Source organism: Galeopterus variegatus, unplaced genomic scaffold (assembly GCF_000696425.1).
Source record: "Galeopterus variegatus unplaced genomic scaffold, G_variegatus-3.0.2 Scaffold3971, whole genome shotgun sequence".
In the NCBI taxonomy this organism is placed as follows: domain Eukaryota; kingdom Metazoa; phylum Chordata; class Mammalia; order Dermoptera; family Cynocephalidae; genus Galeopterus; species Galeopterus variegatus.
The window spans coordinates 102,668-119,367 of record NW_007730082.1 but is presented as its reverse complement, the minus strand read 5'-3'; the positions used below and the strand labels follow the sequence as shown (position 1 = coordinate 119,367).

At 53.2% G+C, this 16,700-nt stretch overlaps 2 protein-coding genes across 3 annotated transcripts in view; one reads left to right on the top strand and one right to left on the bottom strand.

Annotated features, from left to right (window-relative positions):
• The first annotated feature begins 275 nt into the window (after positions 1 to 275).
• Positions 276 to 5,403, top strand: CSRNP1 (cysteine-serine-rich nuclear protein 1). Its single transcript, XM_008586392.1, has 4 exons — positions 276 to 645; positions 2,084 to 2,343; positions 2,838 to 3,152; positions 3,249 to 5,403. The coding sequence occupies exons 1-4, from the start codon at positions 336 to 338 to the stop codon at positions 4,227 to 4,229; spliced, it is 1,866 nt and encodes a 621-aa protein (XP_008584614.1). The 5' UTR covers positions 276 to 335; the 3' UTR covers positions 4,230 to 5,403.
• A 1,534-nt stretch (positions 5,404 to 6,937) lies between these two features.
• TTC21A (tetratricopeptide repeat domain 21A) overlaps positions 6,938 to 16,700 on the bottom strand; it is a 36,401-nt gene continuing 26,638 nt past the window's right edge. For both annotated transcript variants that reach the window (XM_008586391.1, XM_008586390.1), the window contains 14 exons: positions 16,231 to 16,303; positions 16,025 to 16,135; positions 15,561 to 15,699; positions 15,003 to 15,106; positions 13,573 to 13,761; positions 12,487 to 12,597; positions 11,665 to 11,746; positions 10,542 to 10,692; positions 10,144 to 10,305; positions 9,830 to 10,022; positions 9,513 to 9,737; positions 8,826 to 8,946; positions 8,604 to 8,671; positions 6,938 to 8,516 (listed from right to left, as the gene is read on the bottom strand). In XM_008586391.1, the coding sequence (XP_008584613.1) occupies positions 8,439 to 8,516; positions 8,604 to 8,671; positions 8,826 to 8,946; positions 9,513 to 9,737; positions 9,830 to 10,022; positions 10,144 to 10,305; positions 10,542 to 10,692; positions 11,665 to 11,746; positions 12,487 to 12,597; positions 13,573 to 13,761; positions 15,003 to 15,106; positions 15,561 to 15,699; positions 16,025 to 16,135; positions 16,231 to 16,303 (1,807 nt within the window). In that variant the 3' untranslated portion in view covers positions 6,938 to 8,438. The remainder of the gene's footprint in view (positions 8,517 to 8,603; positions 8,672 to 8,825; positions 8,947 to 9,512; positions 9,738 to 9,829; positions 10,023 to 10,143; positions 10,306 to 10,541; positions 10,693 to 11,664; positions 11,747 to 12,486; positions 12,598 to 13,572; positions 13,762 to 15,002; positions 15,107 to 15,560; positions 15,700 to 16,024; positions 16,136 to 16,230; positions 16,304 to 16,700) is intronic.

The following is a 16,700-nucleotide window of genomic DNA, read 5'->3' as shown; positions in this document are numbered from 1 at the left end:
GAGTCAGCCCCCAGGATTCCTGTCGGGGAATGAGCGAGGCCTGGCCGAAGTCTGTCAGTCCATCTGTTGATCTGTCTGCCTCCTGCCCCTGCTGGTGTGGATGCATGTGTGTATAGGTGGGTTGTAGGAGGTGGTGAGGAAGGTGTCTGTAGTTTCCTGGGAAGACTCTGGGCAGAGGTGGTGGGAGTGTGGAAGTACCAGGGCAAGGATTTGTACATTCATTTGCGGGGAGGGAGGTGCTATGTCTTGTGTAGGGGAGCCTCCTGGAGACCGTGCCCCTGCACGTAGAGCTCTGCAGGCTGGGGCTGGGACCTCGTGCTGGGTAAGCAGGAGGGATGGCAGTCATGGCTAAGCCCACCTCCTGCCCTCTGTCAACACCTGCTGCTGCAACCTTCTCATTTCCATTCCAGGTTCTCTGTCCTGAGACCCCAGAGCACCCCTGCACCACCATGACTGGGCTGCTGAAGAGGAAATTTGACCAGCTGGACGAGGACGACTTCTCATTCTGCTCCTCCTCCAGCTGCCACTCTCCCTCCTGCTCCCGGAGCTCCTCGGTGTCCCCTGCCTGGGACTCAGAAGAGGAGGGCCCCTGGGATCAGACGCCCCTACCTGACCGTGATGTCTGTGGCCCCCAAAGTTTCACCCGTGAGTCCTCTTTCCCCTGGGAACCCCACCACATCCCTTCCTCCTCCATGAAAGATGAAATTTGGAAGACCTTGACTAAACCATTTTGGCCTCTGGAGGTTGTGTCCCCATGGCTGTATCTCCTATGCTTTGTCCACTTACCTGGCTCCCTGCCATGTCCACTCTCCATGACACAGTGGTCATTCAATGTCCACTGTCCAGAGGCACCTGGGCCCAGTTTGGTTTACTTTTGACCTTGGGGGTAATGAGGTCCAGAATGTCGCTTGCTCCTCAGAGTGGCCCCGGGGCCTTCCCGCCCTGGCCCCTCCCCTCTGTTCCAGTTTCGTTTCTCCTGCGTGAACCCTGCCCTCCTCCAAACTGAGCTGCTGGGGTTCCACACCCCACACTTCTCCACCTGCCACGGGGCCTGTCGAGCCGGTCCCTCTCCTGTTGAAGTGCTGTTCGGCTTTGCCTGAACATACTAAAAAGCGTTTTTTCCCGGTTACTTTTCAAGCTCGTGTAATTCTGATTCCAAACTGACAAAGATGGCCCTAGAGCAGTGTTTCTCAACCAACCTTATTTTGCATTATTCCTACCCCTACCCGCCAACCTCGAGGAGGCTTTTTAGACGTTTTCTTCCTAATCACCCTCACCATGTCATTTTAATACCACAGATATGCTGTTTACCTTTTTATGTACTGTATGTGTACCTGGGCATTATACGTAAAGAGTATGATTTTTAGCACACAGACTCTAACAGTACAAAAAGAAAACCTTTTAGAAGGGAATTCCCTCAGGTAGCTGGGTACAAAATTAATATATTAAGTTGAAATATATGGAATTGCCAATGATTGACCACTTTGTGGTTAACCTAATAAAAATCAATAATATATCAAAATATGTATTGAATATACCAATACATAACTTACTAATCAATATACAACCAATAACTTATAAAGGGAAGGCTTTTGTAAGCCTTTTACAAAACACAAGCTATAAAGGAAAAGATCAGTATAGTTTTGATTATATAAATCTTAAAAGTTAGTTTATAAAGCGCCATGAACAAAAATAAAAAACTAAAATATATGCACAGATAGGTTAGAGAGATGATTATCGTCTCTAACATCATATAATAAGAGCTTTTACAAATCAATAAGAAACAATAGAAAACTGCACAAAGGACCTCCAAATGGTTAATAAAGATTGGAAAGATGTTTATTCTTACTGCCTTTTGCACTAGTAAAGAGCAGTAAGTCAGCATTGACATGAGTTTGGTGTTCAGTTTTACCAGCTTCAGTCCCAGCCAGGCTGGCTCCTAAATTCAGATCCATTTCTTTTTTCTAGGTATATGTAAGGGTGGGAATAGGTGTGAGGAGAGACAGTTCGGTATGATCTCCCTGGAGGTTATGCTGTGCCTCACAGAGGAATAATCTCTGCCCCTTCCCTGCCTGCTTTCCAGCCCCATCCATCCTGAAGCGGGCTCCTCGGAAGCGCCCACGCCACGTAGTCTTTGATGGCATCACCGTCTTCTACTTTCCTCGGTGCCAGGGCTTCACCAGCGTGCCCAGCCGTGGTGGCTGTACTCTGGGCATGGCCCCTCGACACAGCGCCTGCCGCCACTTCTCCTTGGCCGAGTTTACACAGGAGCAAGCCCGGGCACGATGTGAGAAGCTCCGCCAGCACTTGAAAGAGGAAAAGCTGGAGACACTACGACGGACGGTACAGACACCCCTCTCCACTGCCCACACCCTCAGGCAGCTCCTGAGTCTTAACCTGGAGGGGAGGGGGGCATTTGGGGTGGGTGCTGATTTGCTCATTATAGGCCCATGGACCCACTGATTGGCTTGATGAGAGTCTGTTGCCTGGATTATCTGCAGACAGAGGGGAGGCATGTAGGGGTGCATGTCTGTTTGCCATAGGGACTGTGGGCATGGTGCCTGAATCTGTCTGACCTTATGGGGAGGAGGATATGGAGTTGATGTGACATTGGGACGGTATATATCTGTCTGGCTAGGGGAGGGGGTTGTCCATGACCTGGCAGATAACAAGAATAGCACATCTCTTTGCAAATGCCCCAAGGGCAGTGTTCTTTGCTGTCTTGTTGACTGTTGTATCCACAGTGCCCAGCATCAAGAAAGCTCTTGGGGAGCATTTGTTGAGTGACTGTGGGGTTTAGGCCATGCCTCTCACATCCCTTTCTCCTGTGGATGCAGCTTTCAGTAACTGGGGTACCCAAGGAAGAAGCAGACCAACCGCTTACATTGGATGCCATTGACGATGCCTCTGTGGAGGAGGACTTGGCAGTGGCCATGGCAAGTGGCCGGTTGGAAGAAGTGAACTTCCTACAGCCCTACCCAGCCCGGCGACGGCGGGCTCTGCTGCGGGCTGCCGGCGTGCGAAGGATCGATCGTGAGGAGAAGCAGGAGCTGCAGGCACTGCGCCAATCCCGGGAGGACTGTGGCTGTCGCTGCGATAGGGTCTGTGACCCCGAGACCTGCAGCTGCAGCCTGGCAGGCATCAAGTGCCAGGTGCGGTGGCTGGAGTGGGCTGGGATAGGGATCCTGAGCGTGGGGGCTTCTTTGTTCTCCATGGAATCCTCACTTGTGCCTTTATTTTCTCTGCAGATGGACCACACAGCATTCCCCTGTGGCTGCTGCAGGGAGGGCTGTGAGAACCCCAAGGGCCGTGTGGAATTTAATCAGGCGCGAGTTCAGACCCATTTCATCCACACGCTCACCCGCCTGCAGCTGGAGCAGGGGGCTGAGAGCCTTGGGGAGCTGGAGACCCCTGTGCAGGGCAGCCCACCCAGCCCTGGCGAGCAAGCCCTGGTCCCCACTTTCCCACTGGCCAAGCCCCCCATGACCAGCGAACTGGGAGACAACAGCTGCAGCAGTGACATGACCGATTCCTCCACAGCGTCTTCCTCAGCATCGGGCACTAGCGAGGCCCCCAACCACTCCAGCCACCCAGGCCTGCCTGGTTCTGGCTTCCAGCCTGGAGTGAATGATGACAGCCTGGTGCGAATCCTGAGTTTCAGTGACTCTGACCTTGGTGGGGAGGAGGAAGAAGGGGGTGTGAGGAACCTGGACAACCTCAGCTGCTTCCACCCAGCTGACATCTTTGGTACTGGTGACCCCAGTGGCCTGGCCAGCTGGACCCACAGCTGTTCTGGCTCTAGCCTCATATCATGCATCCTGGATGAAAATGCCAACCTAGATGCCAGCTGCTTCCTTAGTGGTGGCCTTGAAGGGTTGAGAGAAGGCAGCCTCCCCGGCACCTCAGTGCCGCCCAGCGTGGACGCTGGTCAGTGCAGCTCAGTGGACCTCAGTTTGTCTTCCTGCGACTCCTTTGAGCTACTCCAGTCTCTGCCAGATTATAGTCTGGGGCCTCACTACACCTCCCAGAAGGTGTCTGACAGCCTGGATGGCCTCGAGGCACCCCACTTCCCCTTGCCTGGCCTCTCTCCACCTGGGGACACCAGCACTTGCTTCTTGGAGACCCTCATGGGCTTGTCTGAGCCAGCTGCTGAAGCCCTAGCTCCCTTCATTGACAGCCAGTTTGAAGACAGTGCCCCACTGTCTCTGATGGAGCCTATGCCAGTGTGAAGACTAGGATGCCTTTTCCCAGCCTTGGGAGGCCTGTTGCTGCTTTTCTGTAATTTGGGGGCTCCCCAATATCTGTATGTAATAGTCTCCCATTGGCTGGCTCACCCACAGGTGCCGTGTGGGCATTCCTGGTTTTCATGCAATACTCTGGATTTATTTATTTATTTTTAAAACTTTTTTGTGAAGAGAGGGTGGGGGGTGGGAGAGAGCTTCCCCTTTCAGCTGCCTGCCCTGCGACACCCACACAATGCTCTTCCACCTCCAGTGTGTGCCAGGAGGAGGAGATGATGTGGCTGCCCTGGAGCTTGGCAGAAACCTTTTCGGTCTTCATATGATGTTTCTTAGCCCAAAAGCAGCGAGAGGGCTGAAATCAGTCACTTCTTAGGGCTTCTGCTACTCTGAGCTCTAGACCCTTGGGTGGTAAATCCTTTGGACTGTGAAAACTAATTTATTTCCATAATTTATTTGGAGACTGAGAGGCTTTGGCTTCTCCTCTTTGGCTGGCGAGCAGTGCTGGGGCAGGGTGGGCACAGACCATTTTGAGTCCTTTTTGCCTTGTCATCCTACACCCTGCCCTTCCTGGGCTTTGGTGTAGACCAGGTGTGGATTCAAGCCCTGTGATCTGTGTCAGCTGCCTAACTCCTGGATGGCTGAGCAGGCAGGGGCTGGGCAGGGGGAGGGGCTGGGCTGACCAGCTGTGACCAAAACTCCCTTCTGCTCCACCTGGCACCCTCTGTTTCCTGCCCTCTGCCCCATCTTCCCCCTCCCCAAAGGCCACAGTTTTTATTCCAGACCCATCTCTGTAGAATGGAGAAGCAGGAGGCCCAGAAAGGCAAGGGGCTTGCCTCGGGCAGGAAGCATGCCCCAGACTACTATCTCAGGGCTTTCTGGGCACTGCACTCCAGCCTGGCCCACCTGCCTGTATCCTGAGGCCAGTTGATGAGAGGTGGCTCCTTAGGGCTTTTATGCCCTTCATTTGCTGATGTTGAATTTTGCATCGTAATTTCTATATTGTCCTTGAGTGTCAGAACTAATTTATTCATTTTTCTGTCTGTGCCAAGAAACCCAGGCTCTGGGCCTGTCCCCTTGCCTAGGAGGCCTAGCCAGCCTGCGTGCTTATGGGAACACCTTGTACCTGAGCTTACAGGTACCAATAAAGAGGCTCTATTTTTAACAGTGTGGTCTGCATTTGTGGGATGGAAGCACAGATACACACTCAGGAGGCAGTGGGGAAGGAAGGGAGAAAGGCCCTGCAGGGCAGCAGGGACACAGTTAGGCTGTGTTGCAGGGTAGGATTAGGGGCACACAGCACATTGGGCCTTTTTCCAGGCAGGCCAGTCAACTTGGATGCAGGAAGCCACCTGAGAGGCTGGCCTGGGAGATGGAGCGGTTTTTCCTTTGGATTAACCCATTCCTCTCCAGTGGTCATCTGGGGTGGTAGTGGGGAGCAGCAGCAGGTTACTCTTCTGGGATGGGCCATCTGCTTGGGATAGGTGAGGGCACCCTCCTTCCCATGTACCCACACTGAGCTGCAGCCTGGCCCTCTGGGTAAAGTCACCCACCTGAGTGGGGACAGGGCAATGAGCTCAGCAGCTGTGGTCCCTGGGGACTGGAGCACCAATCTACAGAACCTCACTGTCTGCACCAGCCAGACCTGTCTGACCTGTCTCGGGCAGCCCAGCTGGGCTGCAGGCCAGAGGAGCAGACCGCACCCTGCTCTGGGGAGCCCCAGTCTGGGGGCCTGAGAAGTAAGGTCGACCTCTCCCTTAGGAAGGATGTAGTGCAGGAAGGGGCAACCACCAAAGAGGACTTGATTTGGTTCTCCTTGCTCCAATTCTATGCCTCTTGGTCTGTGCTGGGCTCACTCATCTTTGGCTTACTGGTAAGAGAACAGACCCAAATCCCAGCTTTTTTACTACCTAGTGAGGTGATTTATGCAAATTGCTTACACCCTTTGTGCCTGGGTTTCCTGAATTCTGTGTAAATAAAACTGCACTCCTCATAAGCTTGTTTGGTTCATATAAACAAAGCATGTAGAAGTGCCTGGAACATGCAAGCCCTGTGTACATGTTTGCAACTTCCACTTGATTTTCATGTTCCTGCCACTCTTTCTATATGTTTAATCCTTTTGTTGTTGTTGTTGTCGGTCCTGTCACCCTTTAGGTATCTGTCTCTTGCCTCTGGAAACACATGGACATGGCCACACAGCCATATCAGTGGCCACTAGAGGACTCATGGCTTGGAGTGTGGCCTATGGTGAAGTGGCATGCCCCTGTAACCAGCTTAGCCAGGGCTAGTTAGGCCTTGGGTTTCTTAGGGTAGTATACTCTAGTATATTCAGTTGTTCTGTCTCCTCTCCTTCACTGGTGCCTGGAGATCCTTTTGCAGAGATTGCTTCAGCATGCTTGATCCAAGCCTGGGTCTCTCCCAGGACTCTGAGGGTCTGACCAGCCTGGGGGTCTAGGGAGCAGCCTCATTAGCTCCATTACCCCAGCTGGATGCCCCTGCAGGCTCCCACCCTTTGGACTCAGTCCATGGCTGGACTGAGACCTGCCTATTCCCATCTAAGGCCACAGGGTCAATTTTTTTTTTTTTGCAGCTGGCTGGTGTGGGGATCCAAACCCATAATCTTGGTGTTCAGGGTCAATTCTTGGGTTTTTTTTTTTTTTTTTTTTTTTTTTTTTTGAGGTAAATGAAGACAACTTAGCTTCCACAGCAACAAAAATGTGATTAATGCACAATCCCTTTACAGCATCATTCCCCATACAGACAGATCTGCCTCTCAACAAACCTGTTCCAACAAAACTGGGTGGTAAAGCAGATCACAGGAAAAGGGACTGGGTTTTCCCACAGGAAAGATGGTAGTAACCCGGGGAAAGCATTCCAGATCACCGACTCATACCAAGAGGCCATGCACGTGATCAGCAGTATGTTATAAAACAAGGCTCAGGCCATTGAGGACAACTCATGTTCTAAAAGGGCCCCTTAACTGTTCACTGTTCCCAAACCTTAGCCCTAGACAACTTCTCTTAAAAACTCTGCCATATAAGTTAGACCCAGCCTATGGAACAGGACCCATGAATTCACGAATTTGTTGTGCTAGTTATTTTTCTCTATTATATAAATGTGATGTACAAACACCTAGTTATTAAAGTTTAAAATGTTTGCTGTATATCACTGGCAGAGAGTTGTAACATGATTTGGGAAAGAGATCTCGTCTAATTTCCTGCCACAGATGGGGACCCTGGGACCCAAAGGGACTTGGGAAGGTCACAAGGGGAGATCCAAGGATGCCTGACTCCCGGTTCAGAGTTTCTTCCCCTGAGGCCAGACTGGCCCATTATTGCCATCCTGAAAAACAGGAAGAGCGGTACTGGGAGCACAGCAAAGATGACCTCTGTCACCCTCTTGCCAGTTACAATTAACATTATTCATCTAAATAGGGACCACTGCATTTGCCCCCTTAGGCATTAAAAGTGTTTCTGGAGGATGAATTAGTTGGCCAGTGTCTTTTACAAAAGCTGACGTGGGAACTATTTTCTCTTGGAATGTATTTCCCTGTACCAGGCAAGGGTAGTCAGGTTTGTCTCAAACTGGTGAGGACCAGCAGAAGCCAGCTGAAGACTTGAGGGGGAAACGGGTGCAGAATGTATGGACAGGGTGCGACAATGGCCTTTGCAACCTGCAGTCCCTCTTGCACAGGGTCTCAGCTATGGTGGCCCTCTGCAGCCGGTTCTCCTGTTTGGGCCCACTGCCCACAGCATGCTGGGACCACAGCCAGGGCAGACTTAGTGGGTAGTGTGGCAGGCAGTAACAGTTGCTCTTTAGCTCCAGAGTGCTGGGGACCAGACAGGACGGACAGGCATTTAGGGGCTGATACAACAATTTAAAATAGCTGTAGGGCATTTTTAAACGGCCACTCCACTGGGAGCCCCCAGAGGGAAACAAAGTGGGGCCTATTAGAAAGTACCCAGTAAGCCCAGCAGAAGCTAGGCTAGTTGATGTCTTTCTTCCCCAGAGCAAAATTACTTCTTGTGCTTTAAAAATGCCTTTAAGCTTTGGGGTGCCCCTTAGGCCAGATGAGGTGATTCAAAATAAACCACATCCAATATAGAAACGGGGCAGAATAGGTCATTTTCTGAATCCCCTCTTCACTGACACACTTCCCACCCCTCCAGGAAACTTCTGTAGGTTGATGGCCTCTCCAGGCTAGCGCCTCAGGGACCCTCGGGCCTTTTCCAAAATCTCCTCTCTGATCTTGGGGTAGTTGGGGTGCTCTGCCAGGACCTGGAAAGGAGAGAGAATGGGCGTGCACCATCAGGCAGGGGTCCCCGCCACGACACCAGGCCCTCCCTACCAATGTTGGTGGCTTACATTGTGGCAGACTTCAATGGCCTCCACAAATTTCTTGTCCTTCAAGTAGTTGAAAGCAAGTTTGAAGCCTGTCCAGGGGTAGGGAGAACACAGAGGGTGGCACCCTGATGACCTGAGACAGGTCTGGAGTTCTGGGGTCAGGGTGGGGGTCCTCGTGCCTACCTCCCTCCCACCCACCTCCTTCCCACCCCTACCCACAGGCATTTTGGCAGGCTGACTTACCAATGGCCGGGTTGGCATAGTGACTATACTTCCAAGCCAGCTCGTAGTTGGTGACTGCGTCTTTGTAGGACTGCTCTTTCTCCATGATGAAGCCCATGTACTCATAGGCCTTGCAGCAGGACTGCAGGCAAAGCGGGCCAGAGCCTCTTCGGAAGGGAAGCCACCACCGGTCCGGGCCGGGGTGGGACCCAGAGAGGACAAGGGACGGCGGTGAGCTGCATTAACCCAAACTGCTCAGGAACCACAGGCGCACCCCCACCTTGGCGAGTGGTGAACTGTGCGCCCCCCTCATGGCTGCCTCGACGCCGGCATAACCCCTGCTGCCCTCCTGTTCTGCCCCTCCCATTCACAGCACGCAAAGGCCTTTCACGGCCGGACCAAACTCCGGCATGCCACTCGACCCCACGAACTTTTCTAATTTCTCTCTGCCGTGCAGCGTTCCCTTCTCCGGGCGTGGCCCGACCTCCGTGCGCCTTCTCTTGCCTTGCCCGGTCGCCCGTGCTCCCTGTTCCTGCTCTGGTCTGTCGCCCACGTGATCCTCTCGTCCCGTTTCTTCCCCTCCTGTCCCCGAAGCCCGCACGCCCCTCCCGGCGCACCTCGAACCTCCCAGCCTGCTTTGCCTCCTCCCCTCCCAGCCTTCCCTCCCCTCCCAGCCTTCCCTCCCTCAACGTCAGTGCGCCCCCTCGCCTGGTTGTACTGCACGCAGCGCCGCAGCAGCTCCCAGGCGAGGTCGAACTTGCCGCCCTGGCAGTAGATGTCGGCCAGCAGGAGCCAGCTCTTCTCCAGATCGTCGGCCTCGGCCACCGCCCAAGGGGCCTTGGCCAGGCGCTTCAGCTGCGTGCGCGCCTTGGGGATCTGCTTCAGGAGCATGTAGGCTTGCGCCACGGCCAGCAGGGCGGGGACGCTGTCCTTCTGCACACAGGGTGGGAAGCGGGCGTCGCGTCGGCGCGCCTTGGCCCTCGGCGTCAGCCCAGCCACCTGCCCGACCCTGCCAGCTGGCGCACCTCGGCCTGCGCCATCTCGATGAAGGTGCCCAGCGCCGCCTCCACGTTAGCCTTCTCCCTGGTGGCCAGCAGGCAGAGGCTCTGCAACAGTCGCAGCTGGGTCTGGCTGAAGGCCGAGAGCGGGCAGAACTCACGCAGCAGCTTCTCGGCAGTGCGCACACCGTGCTGCTCCGACTCCTTCCTGTCGGTGGAGCTGCGGGCGTCGGACGCAGGCCGCCAGCCTACCCGCTTGGTCCCCACCTGGCTTCCACCCAGAGGCCGCGGGCTCTCTCTGCCTTCCCCAGGGTCCCGCCCCTGTCCCCGCGGACCCTTACTTGCTCTCAGCCGCCAGGCTCTCGAAAGCCTCTCCACCCACAATCTCGTTGTCTGGGTTCAGGCAGATCTGCACCATGTAGTAGGTGGCACTCTGGCCCCAGGTGCTGTCCTTGCGCGCTTTATTTAGGAACTTCAAGGCTTCCTTGGGCTGCCCCATGTGCCTGTAATGGAGGGAACACCAAGAATCAGTCAGGGAAACTGAGGCCAAGAGAGTGCAGAGATACACAGGGGCGTCTCTATGAGTGTGCACAGAGCAGGGTCTGGATCACTGATCTCCCGGCTCCCTGTCCTGGGGACTGAATTTCTGCTCCCTTCCTGCTGAGCCGGAGCCTAGCCTGTCTGCTAGGGAAGGTCTCCTACACACAGTTGACCCTCAACACACCCACGCCCAACTCACCAGCAGTAGATACCTCTGCAGTAGTTGAACCCTGGGTCCAAAGTCACCCGGCTGGATCTCTTCTCAGCCAATTCAAAGAAGGCAGGAGCATCTTCAAGTCTGCCACTTCTTCGAAGCAGATTGATTAATTTATTCAATACCACAAAATTGTCTAAAATAAGAGAGCGGAAATCTCCAGGCTGTGATAGTCAACAGCTGTATCAGGCAGGGGTGCTGTGGCCTGGCAGGGTGAGAAGCGGGGTGTGTTGGGCCCCTAGGAGGAGCCAGGAGACACTGCCTATCTAAGCTGAGCGGGGACATTCCTGCAGCTCCACTGTTTCCACTGATCTCCAGTGTTGAATGAATAATAATTACTTAAAAATAGTAATAATAGCCGCCAACACTTACTTCAAAAAGTTCATGAAAAGATTTGTATTATCTTTCAATTCTGTTTTTCCACAAACTTTTTGAAGTACCCTCCTATAGCACTTATATTGTTCCTGGCACTAAGTTCTTTATCTATGTATTAACTACAGGATCAGGTAGATACTCTTATCATCCTTGTTTTACAGATGAGGACACTGGGACACAGAGAAATTAAGTAATTTGCCAAGGGTTACACAGCTTATAAGTGGCAAACCAGCATTAGACTCAGGCATCCCGGCTCCAGGACCCACATTCCTACACTGTGACCTACTGGGCCCACGGGCAGACTCTGCCATGGGCCTGCTAGGGCTCCAGCCTGAGTCTCAGGTCTGGCCCCTTTCCCAGTAAGAAGAGGTGGTTTTATGTTGTAGTGAATGAGAATGGACCTACACATTAGGGGAGAATTCCTAGTCCTCTCCAGGTGGCTGTGACCTTAGAAGGGGACTGTGTTGAGCGCCAGTGGCTGTGATTTGGGGAGAGACAGGCTGTCCTGGGTCCAGTGCCAAGTGCCTGAGACCAGGAACTGGCCCCTTGGACATGGGAAGGGCCGGCACGTTCCATTGGGTCTTTATCAGTTTCCTGCCTCTCTGGGAACAATCAGAGAGGAAGGGGCTTCCTCTGCCCAGTCAGGAAGGAGGGGAGAGGGCCCACCCTTCTCCGGGAGAGCAGACCTTGTGTGGTGGGAACTGATGTAGGCAGTCTCGATGTGCTGAATTACCTGGCGCTTTCTCCAGGACTTGGTGGTAAAGATTGACAGCCGCTTCATATTTCTGTTTTCTAAACATCAGGTCAGCCATCATCTATCAGAAAACACACAAGGCTCTGGAATTCCTGACAGATGCTTGCATGGGTGTGGGGGAGGTGGGGATGGGTGTGGGGAGGTGGGAGGGGGTGGTAGTAAGGAATGAAGGTAGAAAAGGACTTCCAAGTCATTCTTCCTAAGCCTTTGGAGAAGCTCTCATGGGAGAAGCCTGAGGGTCCCACAGGCTCCCACCCAGAAGGTGGGCGACTGCCCAAAGAGAGGGGCAAGGGGGCTGGGCTGAGGATGGAAGTGGGAAGGTAAGGCCAGGGGTAGAGACCAGCCTACAGAGCCAGCCCCTCCACCCATGTCTGAGAACTGCCATCTCCAGGCAGTAGAGGTAGAGGTGGGTTTGGCCTCTGCTCCTTGGATGACCCTTGAGGAGGTTTGGGTGATAGGGAGGAAAGAGGCAGGACTGGGGAGAGCTTCTCCACACACTTTATGGAGCCCCAGGAGCCTGTCCCACCCTTGCCTTCACCTACAGTGGGTGTGGTTTCCCTTGGAGTGAATCAACCTCACCCCTACCCCTTAGACCGGCCCAGAAGGTTGATGCTGCCCCCTGCTGGCCAGCCCACCCCTCTGGGCTGAAGGGCAGAGCAGGTGCAGTGTTAAGTCTTCTCTACCTGACAGCCCCTCAGGGGTGGGTCAGCGAGGAATCTGAGGTTATGGGGCTGAGAGGCAGCCTACATCTGGTCACAGGGACCCCAGGGAGGGTAGGGAGGAGGTCCCAGGGCCTCTTACCATGGAGGCAGTCTCATGGTACTGTTCAGTCTGTAGAAGGATGGCACACTGTTGCTCGCACAAATCCAGGTGCCCCTGGAGTAGGTAGAGCCGTGCCAGTTCCAGCACCACCTGGGACAAAGCCAATATAATAAACTAACCAGTGAACACCATGGGAAAACCCTGAGATCATCCTTGACAGCTCTTCTCTCATGCTATCAGCTCTGTTTTCAACTTATGTCTCAAATCCCTGGGGTTAATGTCTCTGGCCCTCACCTTCTCCCACCCAGTACTCCAGTCATATCATGTATCTTACTAACTAACCTCTGAAGCTGGGGCCTACCTAACCCATACTCATCCTTCAGCTTAGGCTCCAGCCTCACTCCTCTGAGTGCTCTGTGCCCCGGTCTCTGGGGCAGGTACCCTTCCTCTGAGTTCCTGTAGTGCCTGTTTCCACATGCAGGCATGGATTGCACTGCATTAGAACTACCTCTGCTCTGGTCTATACTCCCTTGCCCAAGGGAAATCTGTGGGCAGAGACCAGGTCTTGCTCCACTGTGTCTCTGGGCCTACCACAGTACCTGGCATATATTAGATGTCTGTTAAATGAGTGAATACAAAATGAATGAATGGATCTATTGCTAAGCACTTCATTTGTTCTCTCAGCAAGAACTCCAGCCAGTTCCCTCATCTGGAGTGACACCTCCTTCATGACTCTAAGCCTTTTCAGAAGTTTAGCCTGGGCTTCATGCCTAAAGAGCTCTGGCAGCTCCAGCCCTTGTCATCTGCCCACCTCCAAGAGGGACCTGAAAATGTCAGACTAACATGACTTTCGGCAACATCTTCCTCACTTCACCTTCCAAATGGCTGTTGAAAGCGAGCCTTCCCAGCCTTACTCCAAGGGCTGCAGCAGGTAAGGGCCCTGGGTCAGCTGGAGCAGGCTCCTCACTCCAGGGGCCACTGCTGGTTGCCCTCCCAAGACCCTCCATACCTGCAGCTCCACAGAGGGGGACAGGGAAGGAACTGGCCCTTGCACCTGGTTAAGGAGCTCAGCAAGGCATGGTGCCCCGAGAGAAAGGGCAGTGTCTTGTGTCGAGGGCCACCCACCTTATTGTCAATGGGAAAGTAAGAGACGGCATCCTTAAAAGATTGTACAGCCTTGGCATACTCCTTCTCTGCCAGGTAGTGCTCCCCAAACTGGATACAGATGGAGGCTGCCAGTTGCTTCTGGGAGGGGATCATTTCTGGTTGCTCCAGTGGAACCCGCTTCAGTATCCGAGACTGGAGGTCCAAAGCCTTGGGAAGCCAACAAAGCCCGGATCGGAAATCCAGACCCTGACATGCCAGTTCACAGAAAGTCCCAAGCTCTTATTGCAGAGCCAGCAGTGTTAGAAAGGGCATCTCCAGTGCCCTTGAGCAAACCTGGGTCACTCTGGACAGGCAAGGCCACTGGCTGAGTACATAGGAGGCAAGCTGGCAGTGCTCCTGAGGCAGGTGCTGAAGCAAAGGAGCAAACAAAACCCTCTATTGTACTTACCTGTTGACCTGCTTCCATCACAACTTGAGGTACTGTATCTAATTTGCTTTGGCTGCCCTACAGGCTAGAACAAGCACACAGTAGGGGCCCAACACAGGCTGTGTTTTGATGGATGCACTTGTTCTGAATATGTTGCCCTTCTGGGAATTTGAGGCAGCCCCCACAGATATCCACAACACAAAATGATCAGATGAGTTACCAGAGAGCATCAGGACAAGAGGAAACGACAATGCCAGGGTTAAGTTGCAGGAAGTGGGCAGGAATCAGCACTTGGCTCCCCAAGGACCAACCAGAGGAATGGGAATTCAGTGGTAAGCAAGGGAATAAATCATCTCAAGTATTAGAGAGTGGGCTCTCCCTCTATAACCACAGAATGCACCCTGGGAACAAGTGCAAGGCCACACCCCTTCCTTCTCCCCTGGGTGGAAAAGGTAATGAAGGCGGGACAGGAATGGTCAGGGCCTCTGGGATCAGGGGCAGCCCAGTGTGGAAAGAGCATGGGCCAGGACTGGCCAGACCTGGTTCAGATCTCAGCTTTACCACTTGCTAGTGCTGGACTTTGGGCACATTTCTAAACCTTTTGAGCCTTATTTGTTAGAAGGGAATGTCACAGTGCTTATATCAAAGTGCTACCTTAAGAATCAAATAAGAAAGCAAAAAGCCTAGTACAGAACCTAGTTTACAGCTTTCAGTGTATGGGAGCTATTGTCATTGTCATTATTCCTATCACCACCGTCATCCTTGAAGACAAAGGCACTCTCTTACTTCCTCCCTTCTTCAGCCGTCAGTCCGGGGCAGTCCAGTTCAGAGCACCTTGGTGCACCATCACTGGACAAACAAGGATGGGGGATGGAATGGAAGGTGGAGGTTAGAGGTGGAGCCGAGGTCCTCTTTCGAAGAAGAGGTCTGGGGTCTTCCAGACCTACAGCCTATCTTTCCTCCTCCTTCAGCCCCCATCAGGAAATGGCAGATAAAGAGCTTGAGTCTACTTGTCAATTACCTTGCTCAGAGTCTCCATCACATCTTCTTTTTTATGGCTCTTGTAAATCTTTGCCAGCAGAAGTAAGCACTTAACATCATTTATCATGGATGGGATGTCTTTGACTGATAAATGGAAAGTCAAATTAGTGCTCTCTGGCCCCTGGGAAGCTGGATTGGTGGGGAGGGTGGGGTTCAGGACCCCAGATAATGCAGGGTGGGGGGATGGGGGGTGAAGGGGTTTGTGGCGGGGGGTATGCTCACTCCAAACGCCAGCAGTGAGTTAGAATGCTCCCTCACCAAAGTCATGTTCCCGTGCCTGCTTCAAAACTTTTTCTGCTTTGTTGAACTTCTTTAACTTCAGGATGGGGGGTGAAGGGGTTTGTGGCGGGGGGTATGCTCACTCCAAACGCCAGCAGTGAGTTAGAATGCTCCCTCACCAAAGTCATGTTCCCGTGCCTGCTTCAAAACTTTTTCTGCTTTGTTGAACTTCTTTAACTTCAGGATGGGGGGTGAAGGGGTTTGTGGCGGGGGGTATGCTCACTCCAAACGCTAGCAGTGAGTTAGAATGCTCCCTCACCAAAGTCATGTTCCAGTGCCTGCTTCAAAACTTTTTCTGCTTTGTTGAACTTCTTTAACTTCAGGAGCAGTTCTGCCAGATCACAGCACAGAAGGTCCTGTCCACTAATCTTTTGGGCGGCCTCATAATAATTAATTGCCTTAGTGCAAACAGGAAATATTAGCCTCAGGTCTGGTTCTGCACTTGAGTGCCTGACACTATCAGGTGGTCCCCTCAGCAGCCACCACACTAGTGTGTCCCTCCAGAACATAGAAGCCTAAGATGAAAATGCCGTCAGCCCACTGGCACAGGGCTGAAGACTCAGCTTGAGCAGGTGTGGGCAGAGGTGGGGAGTTGCTGAGTTCTCCCCTTGGTACCCCATTCTCTCTTCCCATCCAGACCCCCAACTCAAGCACCCTCCTCCACCTTCCCTGCTGGGCTGGCCTTCCCCACTCCTTCCCACCACCACCCCAGCCCAGCCTGACCTTAGTGTACTGGTGGGTCTTCACATAAGCTTGCCCAATCCTGCTGACCAGGGAGGCGTCATGCGGGTTCTTTCTATAGGCCGTGTCATAGACCTCCAGGGCCTTCTCAGGCTGGTGGGGAAAGTGTCTTGAGATCTTTCTCTTCTCTCTCACTGAAGAAGTAAGATTGTGGGCCATTTGGCAAGGCTGCGAGGCCCCTCACTTACCTCCTGAATGTTCATGAAAGCATCGCCCAGTAGCAGGCTGGTGTGGGGGCCAGGCAGATGTTCACAGAGCTCACTGCAGGGGTAACCAAAATCTTATCTCAGGCCTGTGCGTCCCTCATATTCCTGAGTCCATCTCCTCTTCTTCCCCATGGATTATGGCTGACATTCATTCATTCATCAACATTTACTGAAAGGCCCACTGTGCATGAGGCACTGTGCTAGCTCCCTCAGTCAGGCTCCCTTCATCCGTCATCTGGCCCATGGCCAGAGCCTCCACCTGTTCCTCTTGCCTCTGTCCCATCCCTCCAGACCCCTCTTTAAAGGCAACCACACTGCCCTTTCTAAAACTCCAATCTGACCATGCCGCCCTATGTTTATTGGTGTCCTGCTCCTGGAGAGCCTCCCCTGTTCCCCCAGCAACCCCAACCCCCACCTGAAATTGCCTAGATGGAGTTTTGCTTGAAGAAAGG